Source organism: Emydura macquarii, unplaced genomic scaffold (assembly GCF_026122565.2).
Source record: "Emydura macquarii macquarii isolate MOO-44397 ecotype Brisbane River unplaced genomic scaffold, CSIRO-AGI_Emac_v2 contig_2676, whole genome shotgun sequence".
Taxonomy (NCBI): domain Eukaryota; kingdom Metazoa; phylum Chordata; order Testudines; family Chelidae; genus Emydura; species Emydura macquarii.
In genome coordinates this window covers 20,404,979-20,423,654 of record NW_027132813.1, presented here as the reverse complement: position 1 = coordinate 20,423,654, position 18,676 = coordinate 20,404,979, and the positions used below count along the sequence as shown (strand labels likewise).

Below are 18,676 nucleotides of genomic sequence, written 5' to 3'. Positions count from 1 at the left end.
CCACTGTACTCATTAGGTTGCCTGAAGACTGGCTGTGCTGCAGGCCCTTATTCCTGACACAGTCTGTCAGGAAGTTTAGCTTTAAACAAAATGGTATTGTCCAATAGAAAAACATTTTGTCAGTTTTTTACTAGCTTTATGAAAGTGCAATTTGCCATTTTGCAATGTAACTATTCTGTCCACATACATGACAATTATAGGTGTCTTGTCTGTCTAGCATCATGTAATTTTTGTCCCTTATTCTGAACTAGTACATTATTGATCTTCTCTTCAGCATCTCTAGTTGCCTTATTAATTGTACCATTTCAGTTAGCCTTTTCATCTACACTTTATAAGCATAGATTTTCTTTTCCTTTAGTCAGTCACTTCTGCTGTAGGCTATGATCATTCATGCCAGGGAATAAAAGAAAGTTAGAGCAGATTCTGTATGGAACATGCATCAGGTGTGCACCAAATCAATTTACAGCAAGGGCAAAAGTCAGATAATTCAGTAGAGCCTCTGGGATAATGTATTTGCCATTTTTGATTAAAATTAGTGTGGTGTGCTACACAGAAAAGCAATCCCCCCCCCCCCCCCCCCCCCCAAAAAAAAAAGTAGCCCTGGATTTTGATATTATTCAGAGCCAGTAGCATGATCATTTGTACATGTCAAACGATAACATATGCAATTGCACCAAAGCATTATTTTAAAGCTCTGCTTCAGTCTCCTAAGAAGTTTTGCATATTTGGTAGTTTTTCACAGTTGTTTGCTCACGCCCTTTTAGTGTATGCTGTTACATTAAATATTATCAAAACAGTATGTTAATATATTTATGGGGGAACTGGATTTCTTAAGGGGCTATATAATGAAATACTGAATCATTCACTTACTGTTCCTCTGTACAATCTTGCTCAGATTGGTACCATTGTAATGTAGTATAAAAACGCTATAAACAAAGAACTGATCCTAAAAAGTAATCCGTTTCTATCTATAGTACTTATATGGCCCCATCATTGTAGTACTTGAGCTCTCAAAAGGAAACTGTTATCACCATTTTACAGATGGGGAACTGAGGCACAGACAGGCTAAGTGACTTGCCCAGGGTCACACAGGAAGTCTTGGGTGGAGCAGAGATTTAAACTGAGATCTCCTGAGTCCTAAGCAATCATTCCTCTCCCGTTTTACCTTTTACTTATCTCTCTTCCATACCACCTTGTGCTATGATTCTTACATACTAAGCAGAATTCTGGGGTTTTATTACTTGGATGGGAGACCTGAAAGGAAAACCTATGTGGTGCAGGAAATGTTGCAAATGATACAGTAAGTGGCACTTTTTCCTGTTTAACCAATGACCCAATATGATAAGGAGCTCTTTGCTGTTGAAAGTGTCATCTTTCATATGAAATGTACATTTTAGGGCCTGTCCATTTAATGCTTATTTTAAAAATCACCTGGAACATTTTTCAAGTGCAGGGATGACACTAGACCTCAACTCCAATTAGGTAACTGCATTCTGCTTATCAAAAATTCCCTTGTAGTAGGGATCTTTTTGTTTCTATTCCAGATGATGATGTAGTTCTGCTGTGTGCTTTCCAAATGCTTTTTTCATCCCAGAACTGGTTGTGTTTCAATAATGGGTGAAGTGATCTCTATGTAGATAGTTTGTTAAATTCACTGTGATTATGGGATAAAAAGTGCTCTATAATTTCCAGTTATTTGAATCATTGTGTCAAGCTAGCTGTGAATAAAAGATTTGTCACACACATGATTGGCATCCTTTCATCTGCAAGAGATGGTGGAGAATTGCAGCCTATGATATAGATGTGGTTTACAATGTCTCATCTGACTAAATAGTCCAATCTGAGATTTACATACTTTTGGACAGTTATTGCAAATAATTGTCTTAGTTGGAAGCTGCTTACTTTTTACAAGCTCTTTTCTCTTCTCTTCAAGCTGTAGTGGCCAGGTCCTGTCATGGACTTTGATGCCCTGATGAAGATGATGGCACAACTTGTTATGATCACTTGCCAAGGCTTCCCATTGGTCAGGATCAATTCCAAATTCTTTCATATCTTGCTTGCATATATCTGTATAGTGAAGCTTGTGAGTCCTGTTCTTGTTCTCTCTGATAGCTCCCCATATAGTATGTCCTTTGGTGTGCATCCATCTTGCAACCTGCTCAGATGACCCAGCCAGCACAGTCGTCTTTGCTTGAGCAGGGCTGTCATACTTGGTACATTTGCCATTTGAAGAACCTCTGCTTTGGTAACTTTATCTTCCATTTGATGTTAATTATACAGTGTAAGCAGAAACTGTTTAACCTTTTCTCCTGATGAGCATAAGTTGTCCATATTTCCCTACTATACATGAATGCTGAGGACGCAAGTATGGTACACTAGCATTGGTCTTGATGGTAAGCGTTGAGTAGTTCCATGCTCTTTTTTAGTTAGTCTACTAAAGATGGTGGCAGCGTTTCCAATGAGAACACTTACCTCTTCATCCAGTGAGAGGTTGGTAGTCACTGTAGAACCTGAATAACTGAACTTTTGGACTATTTCTATCTACATTTAATATGATTAAAGGATCTTGTGGAACTCTGTCCTAATACAACTGTTTTCTTTATGCTGATGGTGACCACAAATGCCTGACAAGCACTTGAAAGGCAGTTCATGAGTTCTTGTAGTATATCTCCATCATGGGCTATAAGGGCAGCATCATCAGCGAATAGACGTTCCCTGATTTGTACCTTTTTTTAATTTAGTCTTTGCCTTAAGTAGGGAGAGAGTGAAGAGTTTGCCATCTGATCTTGTGTGGAGATACTCCATCTTTCATGTCCTTAAACACATAGTTCAGGAGTACCAGGAAAAAGATTCGAAAGAGTGTAGAGGCAAGAACACATCCTTGCTTTATTCTGCTTTTCATCACATAGCTGTCCCATATAAATCCATCAAAACGAACATTTGATCTCCTGTTGTAATGTAATGAACATATAAGACTTAACAAGGTTGATGGACATCCTATCTTTTCTAGTATTGCAAGTAGACCTGCTTAGCTAACTGTTTCAAATGCTTTAGTTAGGTCCACAATAGCAATGTACAATGATCGGTTTGCTCTCTGCACTTTTCTTGAAGTTGATGCACTGAAAATATCATGTCTATAGTTGATCTTCCAGCCCTGAATCTGCACTGTGATTCAGGGTAGACATGATGTGGGTGCACTAAGATGGTACTCTCCTTTCAGTATTAAGCTTATTGCTAACCTATGAATCAGTTCTCAGTTGATGCATTTGTGGGTCACCATGCTGTTTTCTTACATAGTTGCTGAAAATCTCATAAATTGGCTGCATATGTGTGTACTACTGCTGCCTGTATAAATGGCAGACTAACATCACCATATGTAATAATACTCTCAACAAAATGAGTGGCTCCTTGGATTTGGCAGAGAGGATTTCACGTCAGCAGATCCTTTATATTTTTATAAAGGGCAATATGTATTATAACAAAGTTCAGTTTGTCACAAGCATCCATGTTCTTTTTTTAAAAGAACGTATTTATGTGGACCAAAGAAACTTTAAATCAACTTGCAAAATGAGTTCTATCCCTCTTTTATTAACACTGCAGTTGAAAAGATAGGACATGGCTGACCACCCCTACGTTATTCTATGATCTATTCTTTTAGTATAAAGATTTAAAAGATGTGAACATAGTACATGTAAATGTAAGATACTAATTATGACTTGAGTCCAGGATAGTGCTGGCAAGCAGTGTCCATGCTTCCTTGCACATCTCTGCCAATATACCTCTTCGCTGAGCTGGAGTGACACCAATTATTTTAGTCCTGGAACTCTTTCCTGAGAAAAGTGCTAATTGGGACTAATGGTGTGTTGATTTTCTGATGTGAAAAAATGAGGACTGGGATGAGACTTCTAATCACCATTTTACTTGACCTAAGCCACCATTAACTCCACAGCCTTCAGAGGAAGGATTACAACTTACCTGCATTTGTCCCATGAGACAAACTTGTGTTTCACAACATATTAAGGTTGTGCATGCATGTCACAATGGGATGACTTTTTGCAGGCTCCCTACAAATCTGAGATGATTCCTTTAATGTCTTGCAAACGCGGCCTGGATCCTGTGGGAAGTGGACTCCTATATACCCTGACTGCAATGGCTTGCATGACATGAGCCTACTCCAACAAAATGAGGATACTGCTAGAAAAAATATGAATAATAATCTTAACAGAGCTGAAAGGTGCTTTGGACCCAAAAGACTCCTTAACTCAGTCCTCAGAACCAGCCGTACAATACAGTCAAATAAGCAGGTGGTTAAGAACAAGTCAAATTGTGTGGAAGTTTTTAGGGCTGTCATACTCTGTTCTTCCTACGGCACCAAACTAAACCTTTCTGAAAGTTCAAAACAAATCATTATCAGATATAAACTCTCTCTCCTAGGATCAAACTCAGATAAAAATAGTACCCATGATAACAGTTCGAACGCAAGAAGGCATGGAGACAGTGTGATGAGATTAAAATAGGAAACATTCAGGAAGAAAGTGGATGTAGCAGTCTGATAACCATTAGTCAGTTTTTTCAGGTTTTTTTGTTTGTTCTGGTTTTTAAAAAGGCACAAAAATAAATGTAAAGAGGAAATAAGTTAACAGATATATGGAAAGCTACCAGGTCAATAGAGGATGGTGAATGGATGACGAGTTAAGAATTGTTCCCTACTTCTCCTGTTGTGTCTGGGATTAGGAGAATTGAGACAAATATTATATAGACAGTGCAGGTAGTGAGACCTTTAAGTAAGGTTCCCTGCCACTTTCCATTAAATGCCCTGTTTACAGCTGCTGATAACTTGGCCAAACATAAATCAGTCAAGTTGAAGTTTTACGTGTTGGGTGTGTGCGTGAGGGTAAAATAAATAAATATATATAATTTATAAATTAAGATGGTTCAGCTGTTTCAGAGAGTGATGGTAGGGAAAATTATGTTTTGCCCTTGCTAAAAAAAATTCTTACAAGGGGTTAGCTGAGAAGATCTAGGGCAGGGACTTAAAATTTGACGGGGCTGTACTGGTGCCAGGGATGTGCCTTTTGATATCTCTGAAAATTTGCTCAATCTCAGTTCACACATGCTCAGGGACTTCAGATTTTGGTAGGTAAATTCTCTGAACAATCCATCCGCAGCAAGCGTGGTTCATCCCGTCACAGTTCCTACACACCAACTGGATTGCACATGTGGTATCCCTACATAGCAAGTGAATCTGCTCTGGCCTCTGCCTGTAGCAGCTAAGCAGCACTTTGCCTGTAGTTACTCCTTCTGGCTGCTACTGGCTGCTGTGGTGCTGGGCACAGCAGTGGAGAGCATGCAGGCTGAATCTCTTTTTGCTCTCAGTGCTCTCTCTGCTGAAAAAGAGGCAAACAGTGAGGTAGCAAAGTTTGCAGAGGATATAAAATAACTCAAGATAGTGAAGTTCAAAGCAGAGTGTGAAGAGTTAGAAAGGGATTTTCATAAAACGCAGTGACTGGGCAACAAAAGACCTGATGAAATTCAATGCTGGTAAATGCAAAGGAATGCACACTGGAAAAAGTAATCCCAACTATAGATACATAATGATGGCGACTAAATTAGCTGTTATTCCTCAAGAAAGAGCTCTTAGAGAACGATCCAGAATAACTCCACCATCATCTGCTCAATGTGCAGCGGTAGTCAAAAAAGCTAATAGCCTGTTAGGAACCATTAGTAAAGGGAAAGGTAATAAGATAGTACATGTCATAATGCCACTATGTAAATCCATGGGATGCCCACACTTTGAATACTATGTACAATTCTGGTCACCCCATCTCAAAAAAGATACATTAAATATAGACAAGGTACTGGCACCAAAAGGCAATAACGATTAAGTGTATGGAACAGTTTCCATATGAGGCGAGATTAAAAAGATTGGGACTTCTCAGCTTGGAAAAGAGATGACTAAGGGAGGACATGATAGAGGTCTATAAAGATCATGAATTGTATGGAGAAAGTGAACAAGGAAGTGTTGTTTACTCCTTCACATAACACAAGAACCAGGGGTCACCTAATGAAATTAATAGGCAGCAGGTTTAAACCAAACATAAGAAAGTTCTTCTTTGCACAGTGCAGTCAGCCTGTGGAACTTGTTGACAAGGGATGTTGTGAAGGCCAAAAGAATAACGAGGTTCACAAAAGAATAGTTAAGTTCATGGAGGATAGGTCTCTCAATAGCTATTAGCAAAGATGATCAGAGAGGCAATCTCATGCGCTGGGCGTCCCTAAGCCTCTGACTGCCACGTGGTGGGACTGGACAACAGGGGATGGATCACTTGATGATTGCACTGTTCCATTTATTCCTTTTGAAGCACTTAGCACTGGCACTGTCTGAAGACAGGATGCTGGACTAGTCTGACCTTGTATGTGTGTTCTTATGATGCTCATGGAGTGAGGAGGAGAAACAAAGAGGAACCTGCCTCACTCAAATGCAGAGAGGGGAAGCTAAGGGGGTGGAGCTCAGGAATAGGGAAGGAGCTGAGTAGGGGCTTGTCTACACTTACCTTCGAGATTCGGCGGCAGTCGACCAGAGTTACACAAGCTATGCAAAAAACTTGTGTAACTCCCATGGTTCTGTTCTGCACACCGTCTTCACTGCACTGTGCCGATGGGAACCGCGTTCTCGTCAATGCGGTGCTACGCCACTTGAGAAGGTGGTCTTAATACATCGATTTCTGGATCGACTGAGCAGGTCTTCACTGACTGCTCAGTCGATCCAGAGAAGTCAATCTGAATGCGGCGAATTTGCCGCTGTCAGTGAAGACGTAGCCCAGGACAGAAGACAGGGGCAGGAACAATGGGGGAAAGGAGCTGGACTTGGTGAGGGGGTGGTGCATAGGAGCAGAGAGTGGGGAGAAGGACAGCTGCAGAAAGGGAATGGCCACAGGGGAAGGGACAGGAGCTGGGGGAGAGAGAGAAGTAGGAGGGGATAAGGGAAGGATCTACTCTGTAGGGAAGTGTGCTTTAGTGATTACAGAACAGGAATTGAACCCATTATTTCTGTAGCTCAACATTCCTTTTCTGTATCGCAAATACACTGGCAAAGTGTATTTCCATTTAGTGGCAGGTCTACATAGGAGATAAGTCTTCTACTGGTTTTACTTACCTCAAGTGATAGAGGACAGTGCTGTGAATCTAAAGATCTCAAACCCTGCTGATAGTTCCTGGGGAGAAAGGGGGTCAATATAGTTCTACAGAATGGATTTTTTATTTAGGCTTTTACATTTTTTAAAATTAAGGAGATTACATAAACATTACATTAAGATAAATAATTATAAATAAAAATAAATAATAAAAATAATGTTGTGAAATGAGGCACTTGGAAGTTAAGGAAATGCCAGAATTAAGACTTTCCTGTGCACTGAATGAGGCAGGGGCCCATAGAAAAAATAGGATGTGATCACATAATTAAAGACTGTATTGTAATGCATGTGCACAGAGGGACAATTTAAGGTTGCAGAGGCACCCTTAATTGTGGCATGTCCCAACTGTTTAGTGCTTGACTTTGCAACCTTAATTTATTTTAATGTAGATTTTTTGGGGAAAAAATGTCTAAATCCTGCAGACACACCTTTGCAGAGTCTATAAGCTTTATGCACTATAAGGTCAGAAGGGACCAATATGATCATCTAGTCTGACCTCCTACACAATGCAGGCCACAGAACCTCACTCATCCACTCCCCTGACCTATGGCTGAGTTATTAAAGTCCTCAAACTAATGGTGTAAGGTAGGGAGAATCCACCAGCAAGTGAGCTGTGCCCCATGCTACAGCGGAAGGCGAAAATCCCCCAGAGCCTTTGCCAATCTGCCCTGGGGGAAAAGCTCACAAGTTTGAGGTGTTTGTAAAAGTGGGAATATATTTCAATTTTAAAAGTCTTTGTTTTCTATGTGAATCAATGCATAGTTTTGGAAACAAACAAAACCTCAAATACCTGGACAACAGTGTGGTTTTCCATTTCAAAATGTGCCATTTAAATATTGGAATATTTTCAAAGTTACCTGGATGATCACCTGTTGATACCAAATGAGCAAAATTTCAAAATTCTGCCTATTTTGGATGTGCACCGTGCTGCCTTTGCCGAAAAAAAAAAAAATTCAAGTCCCAGTTCTTGAAAAGGGGGGAGGGCAGGGGTTATATGTGCACTTTATGCCTAATTTTAAACGGACCAAATCCTGATCCCACGGAGCTGTAGGTCAAAATTCCTGCAGTGAGTTCAGGATTGGGGCCCACTTCCTTGGCTGCGCAGCAGAAACGACCTTCCATTGGAGTCACAGGCACACAGCCCCCCTTGACGTCCTTGGGCTCAGGACGGGCCCTAACGGGCAGCCGCCGTTTAGCAGGGGAGGGAAGAGCGCGAGGCTTAGGCAGCAGCCGGACAGAACGCGAACCAAGGCTGCGGAGGCCGTTAGCCTCGGGCTGGTGTCCAGCACCGCCGCCCAACCGCCGCCCTTTCGAATCTGGGCGCGCGTGGCCCGAGGGAAGGGGGCGGAGTCGCGCGCAGCTCCACGGCCCCGGCACGCGCCATCCTCCCTCCCCTTTACGCCCCCACCCCCTTTTGGTTCTTTCTTCCAGCCAGCAGCCTCTGCCTGTCGGTGTGTCTCCTGCGTGCGCCGCACTTGGTACGGCCCACCTGGAAGATCATGGCGATTGATGGTAAGTAGGCCAATAACGGGCTCCCCTCCTCCCGAGCACCCCCCTCCTCCCGGACAGCGGGCGCGGGGAGCAGGGACCCCCCTGGGCGAGGGAACGGGGGGGGGGCAGCTCACTCCCTACTCAGGTAAATAACCCCCGGCAAAGCGGCGGTGCCGCCGGGCGGCCGCGGTTGCACCCGGAGACGAGCTGAGCTCCTCTCTCGGGGGTTGCTGGCTGTGCGAGGAGGGCGGATAGTCCGGGACCGGGGCTGAGCGCCCCCCACCGTGGCGCCAGGCTGCAGCCGGGCGGGGCGGCGGCGGCGGCGGCGGTTTGGCTGGTGTCCGCGCGGAGCGGGAGATGTTGGGGGGCAGCCGCTGTTTTCAAGCCCGTTGGAAGGAGAGGCGGCTTCACACAGTCACAGAGACTGTGGATGTGATGCCTCGCATGGAAACCCGCGCAGCGTTATCCTTCTTCCCTGGAGAGAGGTCGTCAGCTGCTTTAAAACTCCTTCCCCGGAGGAGGGAGCCCCCCTCTGCCCACGGAGTGAGACTTGCAGGGCTGTGCTGTGTGTGTCTGCTCCCCCTTCTTTACACTCATTACTTTAAAAAAAAAAAAAAAAAAAAAAGGGGGGGGGAGAAAAGAGTGAGGGTCTGGTGGGCACTGATGACACTTGTTGGTACTGTTGGCAGGTGCCCATCTTATTGAATGGGGTGCGGCTCCTGAATTGGCACAGTTTGTTGCGAAACCTCCCTCATTCAGGCTTGAGAAAAAATATAAATTAAAAACAACCCCCCAAATTCTAATTTCCAGTGAAAGAGACTGTAAAGGTACACTGACAACTTGAGCACATCTGTCAGAATGCCCCCCCCTTACTGTAGCTGAAGGAAGTTATCATTTAAAAAATAAATTCCAAAACTATTTATTAGTTTGGTTATTTTGTACATTTGCTAGCACTTTCTGTATAGTCAGTTTCACTGTTACTCCCTAGGGGCCTGTTTTCATGTGACTGAAAGTTGCTTTATGGGAGCAGATCCCTGTGCCCATGCACTGGGGGTGCCATGTGTACTCAGAAGTCCACCTCCCTGGAATAGCTTGCCTGAGTTGGTCAGCTTCTTCCCTGTTGAAAAGACTCCTTTAAGTATCAGCAGTGGAGCAAATATCCCTTTCAATGTATTTTAAAAAATTCTGGATTTACTATATAATATAATAATATAATACAAAGGATATGCTATCATCAGTTGGCATCTTTTAAATTAGTCATTCAAAAAAAAAAAATCAAGTTGACAGTGTCCTTTAAAACAGTGCCTTAACTTCTATCCCTAAAATGGAGAATCTCCTCCAAATAGAGAGCTTGTTGGATCTGAAGTTTTTTTTTTAAATCATCTTTTGAAGTCTGTATTTGAAATCTATTTTTGAAAGACGAGTGGTAGAAAGAAGAGGAATAATACTACTAAAAAGGTTATATAAATATAGTAAAAGATCCAGACTTTCAAAAGTGTTCACTTCGGGCAGTGGTGGCCAGAGTTTCAAAAGAGCTCAGCTCTCACTTAAACGCGTGAATATTAAGTGGCCTAAACGGGAGCTGAGCTCTTCTGAGAATCTGGCGCATAAGTAAGAGCTTAAAAAAAGAGGCAAATCCCATCATGAAATTGAACTGCTCAGTATTGATTTAATTCTCTTCCTGAGGCAGAAGTTGAAATGAATTTCACTACCATAGGCTGTAGCAAGAGTGTAGTATCCCCTTTCTCTCAATTCTGTTTGATAAATAATAACTTCATATTTTTTCAGTTTTATTGATGTATGTATATAATCCTTTCTCCTCCCCAGTTTGGTTGTCTTCCTCCTTTTTTGATCTTTGTATCAGCACCTTTCCTCTGGTTGGAATGTTTGACAAACGCCTTTACTGGTCAAAAAACGAAACTGATGTTTTTATATTAGTTAGCCCTGGTTCATGCTACTGCTTTTGTCGTCTACACTGCAATCTGGCTCAAGTAGCAGGACTTCCAGTTTACAGCACTAAGATGTAGAAATTCCTGCATGTTAAAGACATTTTCACACCTCTCATTAGACATAAAATATGTTCATAGAAAGTATTATGGTGATTTTTAAAAGCTGTGTAATTCAGTATTATTACTAGTTGTAGATATAGGGATCTGCAAGGTGAAAAATTTCAGCATTTAGAATTAATATCAAATGTTTAAAAACTTTTGAAATAAAGTAATTATAGTTACATTTGAAATCTACACAACTAAAATATCAACTTCAAAATAGTATTTATTAGCTATAGTAAAGAAATGCTTTTAGTGTATTTAAAAGAATTATAGGTATCATTTTCAATATGTCAGTCATGTTAACATACACCAGTTTACATCAGTGCTGTTTTTTCTTATATAAAGCTCTTCGTATTAAGACTTGTAAGGAAGAAAGCAAGTGCAATTCATTTTGGTCACTGAAAATATTTATAGCTACATTTTTGCAGTGTGGTAATATCTTGGTTGCTGACAAAACTTTAAAAATTGCATATTATTTCATGAGGTGAAATTCAGTTAGCCATATTTTCTGCTACTATCAGGGTGGATTGATTTAAATCATTATTTAAATCACCAAGAGAAAATCATTGATTTAAATCAAGTTTCCCACTGGTACTACTTCAGATTTCTTAAACAATGGTGCAAATCTGATCACTAAAACATGTTAATTTACGACTCAATATAGCATTTTACAACATCTAGGAGGGTATACTTTGTGTAATTTTTTAGATAACTTGATTTTTATTAATTTAGGAAATAGTACATAATACTCATGACCTGTGTCAAGCTGCAGATGCGGCAGCAGTACATTAGGAATGGTAAGAACTAAATCACACACACAAACACAATAGCACTTATATTTTATTAAACTAAATCTTAAATGTTACATAAATGTTTCATATTTGCAATTGCAGCAGTCTCCTGAGTTGCCGGTTGATGGCTGTCCTTAAACTTTTTTTTTCTTCAGTTTTCAAATTTTATTAACTCTGACAAGTCATCACAGCACTAAATGTACATTGTCCTTAAAACTTCTACATCTAGCTCTCATCTTCCCCACTCCCACTATCATTTTTATTCATAGACTGAAACAGAAATACGAGTTTTCCTGCCTTTTCAACTCCCAGTCAATGATTTAGCTTTGAATGAATAATACCAAACGATGAAAATATTCTCTCTGTCTGCAGAGGAAGCTACTGCTATGAAAAGTTGGCTTAGCAGCTGAAGGAACTCTGTTTCAAGGTGCCTGGCTAATGATTTCCACCAATTCAGGGGAGTGACTATGTTCAAAACATCATCCGTAAACATGTACTGTTTAAATGGTTCCACTCCAGCCCTGAAATTTAGTACAACTGGCATAACTGAGGAGTGATTTTGAGATGCCCATGCCATGGCAGCATCATCGTCTTCAGAAATTAGGCATATACCTTTATATCTGGGGTTGAGAATGTTCACAAGAAAATGAGGTGGAGTTAGTGCTTGATCCATTCGCTTCTTTATTGCCTGCAGTTTAACTTTCTGGTGAGGTATTCCTTTCTTCAATGGCTCTTGAAGTGCCTTTCAAATTTCGATAGCATCAGCAATGTATCAACAATTTCTCTGAAGTTTGTTTAAGCCTATGGATATAGGCTTCAGTATACTGAGCATATTCTCTTCATTCCTCTTTAATCCAATGTTAGATACTTTGGATGAGATACTTCCATCTATTTTATCATGGTTTTCTTCACAGAGTTTTATGAGAATAGGCGAGTTCTTAATAAATAGTTCATAACGATCAACCACAGAATTCCATCGAACATCTTGAGGGAGAATTAGTTTGGATCCTCCTGGTCTCTTTAGTGAAGCTGAGGCAAAATGGTTGTTACGGAAGTATTTTGCGACTTCAACGTTTTCTTTTGTTCCTGGAGAAGACGTACTTAAGTCTTTCTTTGGCGAAAAGATGCATTAAATGGGCATTGCAGCCATATGTTATTAAGAAATGGAAGGATACTCCTCCTTCTAAGTATCTTGCTCATCTTTGCCATGTTTGCAGCATTATCTGTGACAAAACTGCACACGTGACAGCTGAATTTTTCAGCAAGGATGCAGATCCGATTTCAAATTACCAAAAAAGCCAAGACTGACTACACTTAGAGTGCACTTAATTTTGGAGTAAGCCCCATAGAACTCACTGGCACATCTGTATTTTGAGAAAACAAGAATAGGATGGGGTTCCCTTGGGAAAGCTGAGTTATGCTGAAGTAAAACAGGGAATAGACTTATGGCATCACCATTATGTTCTGTGGCCATGATGTTTCAGAATAAGGGGCATGTATTATGTAATATAAAATAAGAAAATGACATCCAGTGGCAACTCTAGATTTCTCTTATTGCAGCTTTCTGTACCGTATACTTGGGTGATAGATTCTAAACCTAGTTAACTAGTTTAACAGGCCATAAGGATTAGCTAAGATAAACTTTTTTTTTCTAGCAACATCCAACATAGCAAATAGCTTGGGAATTTACTTGTTAAATCACACCTACACTAAAAGGCATAGAGAGAGTCTTGAAGAATGATGCATTGCAGAGTGAATTATTTAAGTTACTAACCAGTTGATCCACATTGTTCTTCAGACATATCCACATCTTCATCCACATCATTTTCTCCCAATAAGCAGTTTTCATTATGGTGTTTCATTCTTGCAATTAGGCCCTGCATATCCTTCTTGCACTGCTTACACTTGACATGTTTTCCTTTTTTACCCAGGGAAAGAATTTCTTCAAAATATTCCCAGATAGGTCTCTCTTATGCCCAGCAGCCATGACAGTTTTTCTGTGGCAAAAGTGTGGGAGAATATAGGAAGCTGTGTGTGTACTAAATAATGTCTTCCCTTTTTCTTTCCAGTGCACTCCACTGTTCCTTTCTACTCTGCCTCCGTCCTTTGTGTCTCTGTCTTTAAGACAGTGTCTTAACTAACTCTTCTGCCTTGCTTGGCCTACCTCCACCGCCACATGAGGACAGAACAACAGTCCTAGCCAGCTTGTGTCTTTCTTTGTGACTTTAGTCTGCTGAGAAACAGAAACTGAAAGCCCAGAATTTCAAGAAGCAAGAGCTGGTAGTTAGGCTGGACGGACTAGAACCATTAATTCATTTTTATGAGACTGTAAGTGTAGGTTTAACATGTTTGTGATAAGATTTAATTGTAACTGTTATTTTTTAAATGAAATAGAAATTTAGTATTTTATTGATTTAAAAAAAAATCTGATTTAAATAAAAATCAAATTTTTTTATTAAAAAAAAATTGATTTTTATCTACCCTGCTATTATAAAACTTGCTGAGATGATTTCTCAAAATAAACATATTGTTATAAAATAATAAAAAAAAATTAAAGTCAACATGAAGCTGGAATTCCAGTCATCAGGGCAGTAATTAAAAAAACCCAAAACATTAATATATTTTTAAAATATCATGTAGATAGTTTGGGTTTGGCTTGAGCAACTCCAAAAGAGCACAGGACAACTACGTAGGAAAGGCACAGGCTGAAATGGGACTAAAGAATTATTTTGACAACCTGATCTATGGTATGTTTCTCCCTCCTCAGACAAAACTAGTAACAGTATATTAAATGTGAGATACGTTAGGGGTGATAGATACAGGAAGCACATTATTTAATATTTTCACTAATTGTAGAAGAAGGTAAAATTTCAACTAATAAAAATTTTAGACAACATAAAAATTGGAGGGGTGCTAAACACAATCAGTGATAGTATCAAATGGAAAAGTGAATGAGAGATTGGAAGACTTGGCTACCTAAGAGAAAATTGAAAGCGAAATGAAGAGTAAGTCATCAAAAGTAGCAGTTGAAAGGAATGTCATATAAACTTCACTCTATGAATCAACTGGGGCTTCTTTCCCACAGCTTCCTGGAACCTGGGACTCTGTGGTATTTCAGGCAGCATGCTGGGATGGGAGGAGAGACAGAGAGAGTGCGCCACTGAGGAGCCATTCTTTGCAGCAATGCTTCTTTCAGATTCACCGGGTATGAGTTAATGTTGCTCATAGCAGAATTAATTTCACTTCCATGCTTGCACTCCTTTTCCCCCTTGGAGCAAGGGTGAAGCTCAGACATATGCTAAAGAGCTTTGCTGAAACAGGGCCTAGTTGAAAAGCCAGTGGTAACATCTCTTTAGCCATGCTGCATGATGAATGGAGGGAAAAGTACAGGGAACAGAATGGATGCTTAATGATCTGAAATGATACATTGGATAGCTCTGTAAATCGTATACTTCTGTCTCTACTTTTGCCAGGTTTCTGGGTTTCCCTTCTTGTTCACTCTCTAAACTTGTGCACCTGATTCCCCAAGGTGAAGATGCAGCTAGAAATTCACTAGTTCAAATTCATTGAGTTCTTGAATTTATACTCCTTTTTGTGAGTTTTGCTGTGAGGAGAGGAGATTAAATTTAATATTAATAATTATGAAGGTATACTATGCAATATGAAGAGGAAGTAAATAGCATAGATACAAATTGGGGGATCATTGGTTGGAAACTAGCAAGTTTGAGAAACAGCTTTTGTAGGACAGTAGATAGTAAATCTAGTAGAGAATTAGGGCAAACTCGATATGAGTTTGCAGTGCAGTGCTGTTACAAAATACCAAATATCAGTTGAGGACAATTGAGGACAATAAGAAGCTAGAGGGATAATAGTGCTGCTTTGTGTAGTTTTTGTGAGACTATACATGGATTTTTGTGTCCAGTTGTGCTCCCTATGACCTAGGAAAGATAAAAGTAAAACTAGAGCGAGGACAATAAATGAGGTTCAAGGGCATATGAGGAAGTGCTTAGAGGTAAATATGTTTACTCTCAGAGACGGCTTGGACAGGGTACAATTTACAATTCATGTACGGCTTCATTATAAACGAATGATAGCAAGATGAGAACAAATGTCCTGAAGATAAGGAAGGAAAAGTTTAGGCTAGGCATTAAGAAAATGTTATTAACAGTAAGGAGCAGTCTGTCAATGAGAGAGGTTACCATGGAAGGTGGTTGAGTTTCCATGCTTGTCAATACTTAAGAACAGATTAAACTATATCTATTGGCTTTTGGCTACACTGAGGTTTTTCTTAAAATCTCCCTTCATTGCTGTGGAATTGGTTCATTTCCACTGGTGCTAGGAATAGTTGGAATACTAATATAGATCAGATGCTCATGTTACCCTGCAGGTTGGATAACAAGGTGCTAAAAAATGTTAGTAGCCATCTGTATTAGCGATACCACTTACAGAGCTGCATGAATACTACAACGTGTGTGCTAATGGGAATGATATAGAGAATAGTTATGCAAAACGCAAGGGATTAGTTAGGTTACTCAAGTAGTCTGTTTTGACCCTAATATTTAGGATTCTCTGGGAAAGAGAGGCTTTCCAAGAGTAGAAAGGGTTTGCCACAAATAGCCACTGTTGCATTCAAGAGCTGGAAGAGAGAACTGAATTGTGTAGTAGATTACCAGGTTTGTATAAAAATATCAAAACAAATACCAGTAAATGGTGAGCAATATAGTGATAGCCAAAAAAACTACATTAAAAGAACATTAAGATTGCAAAGTCAAGCATTAAAAATTTAGGGAATGCCGGGGTTAAGGCTGCCCTTTTGCAATTTTAATTTGGCCACCTTTGGCATATCCGTTAAGGTATGCTCCTTAATTGCATGATCACATACTGTTTTTCCCACAAGGCTTCAACCTCCTTCAGTGCACAGGATGGATAGTGCTAACTGTTTGGGTAGCTATTCATTATTAACTTTTTATCCTTATCATTCAGTTTTGTTCTCCATGCATTATTTACTGCCCAACATTCAAATCCTACGGTGAATACAGAATTATTAATTTTCTCATTGGCTTTTCTATGATGCTATCATCGTAGTATTTTAGGGCCAGATTTTTAAAGGTACTGTAGGCTTTAAAAATGCAGATAGGCACCTAATCTAGTGGGATTTTCAAAATTACCAAGGCACCTAACTCCCATTGAAATCAAAAGCCACAAGGGGAACTTAGGTATAGCAACACTGTGCATTGTGACACCTAACTTCTAGGTGCCCTGCTGTCTAGTGCAGTGGCTCTCAATCTTTCCAGACTACTATGCCCTTTCAGAAATCTGATTTGTCTTGTGTTCCTCCAAGTTTAATCTCATTTAAACTACTTGCTTACAAAATCAGACATAAAAATACAGAACTGTCACACTACACTATAACTGAAGCATGGTTTACATTTTCATTTTTACCATATAATTATAAATAAATCAATTGGAATATAAATATTGTACTTATTTCAGTGTTTAATGAATATATAGAGCAGTATAAACAAATCATTGTGTATGAAATTTTAGTTGGTACTGACTTCGTTAGTGCTTTTTATGTAGCCTGTTGTAAAACTAGGCTGATATCTAGATGAGCTGATGTACCCCTGAAAGACCCCTGTGGTATTGGTTAAGACCCACTGACCTAAGCCAACCCCAATAGCATGAAGCCAATGAAAAGATGACAGCAACTAACTTTGAATCTAAACAAACCTGAAAGAGATGAGTCTTCCTAACTTCGTGGAAACAGAAAGGAAGAGTATTTAAAAACAAACAAACAAACAAACAAAAAAAACCCTCAAAAGTGAGCATAACCTTCTCCGCTATCCATTTAAACAGTGAGCACTTATCAACTTATGCTTTCTATCTCTACAAGCAAGCTGCCACGACAGCTAAGAAAAAACAGGGAAGACTCAAGAAAAAATACCAACCAAAGGAAAGCGCCCCAAAATTTTAACATGGAGTGGTGAAAGAAAGTTAACTAAGCCACTGCTAAGAGATTAGATTTAAAATTCTTGTAATGATTTTATTGGGATATGAAAATGTTGTTATAACTTAACACATTAATAGTTGCTCCTGTTAATCATCAAATGGTTAGATCACATATACCTGGAGAGGAGTCAGTGACTTAATGTTGGAAACAGAGGAAAAGGGGGATTTAATTGAATTAAGATTCTTAATATTGGTTAATTGCCCTGTCACAAGACAGCTCCTTAAATGGCATCTGATAAATCCCTGATTTAAATACCCCCTTCAATTTCATAGGATTGAGTTAAGATTGTTTACTTTGCCCACCTATAAAACTAGCTGGTCATTATTAATAACTAGACAGGTTTCACCTACCCTTAAACAAATTATTTTGTCCATACATACACAGATTTTAAGTATCTAATAACTAAAACTGGGTTTAAAGTAATTTTGGAAAACAGCATACTTTGGTTTTAATTTACCAAATGAAGAGCACCCCCAGCTGTGGTCCACTTTCAGAGGTATTATATCTGCTAAAAGCTCTCCATAAACAGACATACAGAAGAGATTGTAATGGAAGTAGCCAATTTATCACTTGTGTTATATCATCTGTGGTGTTTTGTTCAATATTTTCTTTTACTTTCTTCAATAATAAAATAGGCATGGTTACTAATTCTGATTATTTGGCTTGGTTTTAATCTTGGTGTCCTTTAAGGTATGTAAAAAGAATCCCTTTTAGTAAAATAGTGGGAGTCAAATTCCATGAGACAGGTTTATGAATAATCTGTATCAGTAATTCACCTTTTTGATTTTGGTTTTCCCTGGATTGTCAGAGAGAGAAAAGAGAGAGCTACCACTTCTTGTTTCTCTAGATTAAATTTTTCAGTCTTTGCCTCTAATGCTCACAGTATATATTTAAAAATTATTATTGTTTACTAATTTAAGGATTCACACTTTCCTTCTTTCTGTCTTCATTTTACCTTATCAAATGGGTGATTTGTTATTAACTGGCCATAAAAGTAGTAGCAAACACTAAAATGATCTTTTCTGTCTGAGGTTTTTTTTAAAATTTTTTCTACATTTAAATGTATGGAACCAACTATGAAAATCAATGACAAATCAGGAGTATTGTAACTGAGATGTTTTGGGTTTTGTTTTGTTTTTT

General features: G+C 39.4%; 1 protein-coding gene across 3 annotated transcripts in view; it reads left to right on the top strand.

Annotated features, from left to right (window-relative positions):
- Positions 1-18,676, top strand: part of SYT14 (synaptotagmin 14) — a 236,223-nt gene that overhangs the window by 55,338 nt on the left and 162,209 nt on the right. For 2 of the 3 annotated variants that reach the window (XM_067565415.1, XM_067565418.1), the window contains exon 2: positions 8,625-8,705. In XM_067565415.1, coding sequence (XP_067421516.1) covers positions 8,693-8,705 — 13 coding nt within the window. In that variant the 5' untranslated portion in view covers positions 8,625-8,692. Of the gene's footprint in view, positions 1-8,510; positions 8,706-18,676 lie in introns of those variants that run through there. The other variant, XM_067565416.1, reaches the window with a different exon arrangement.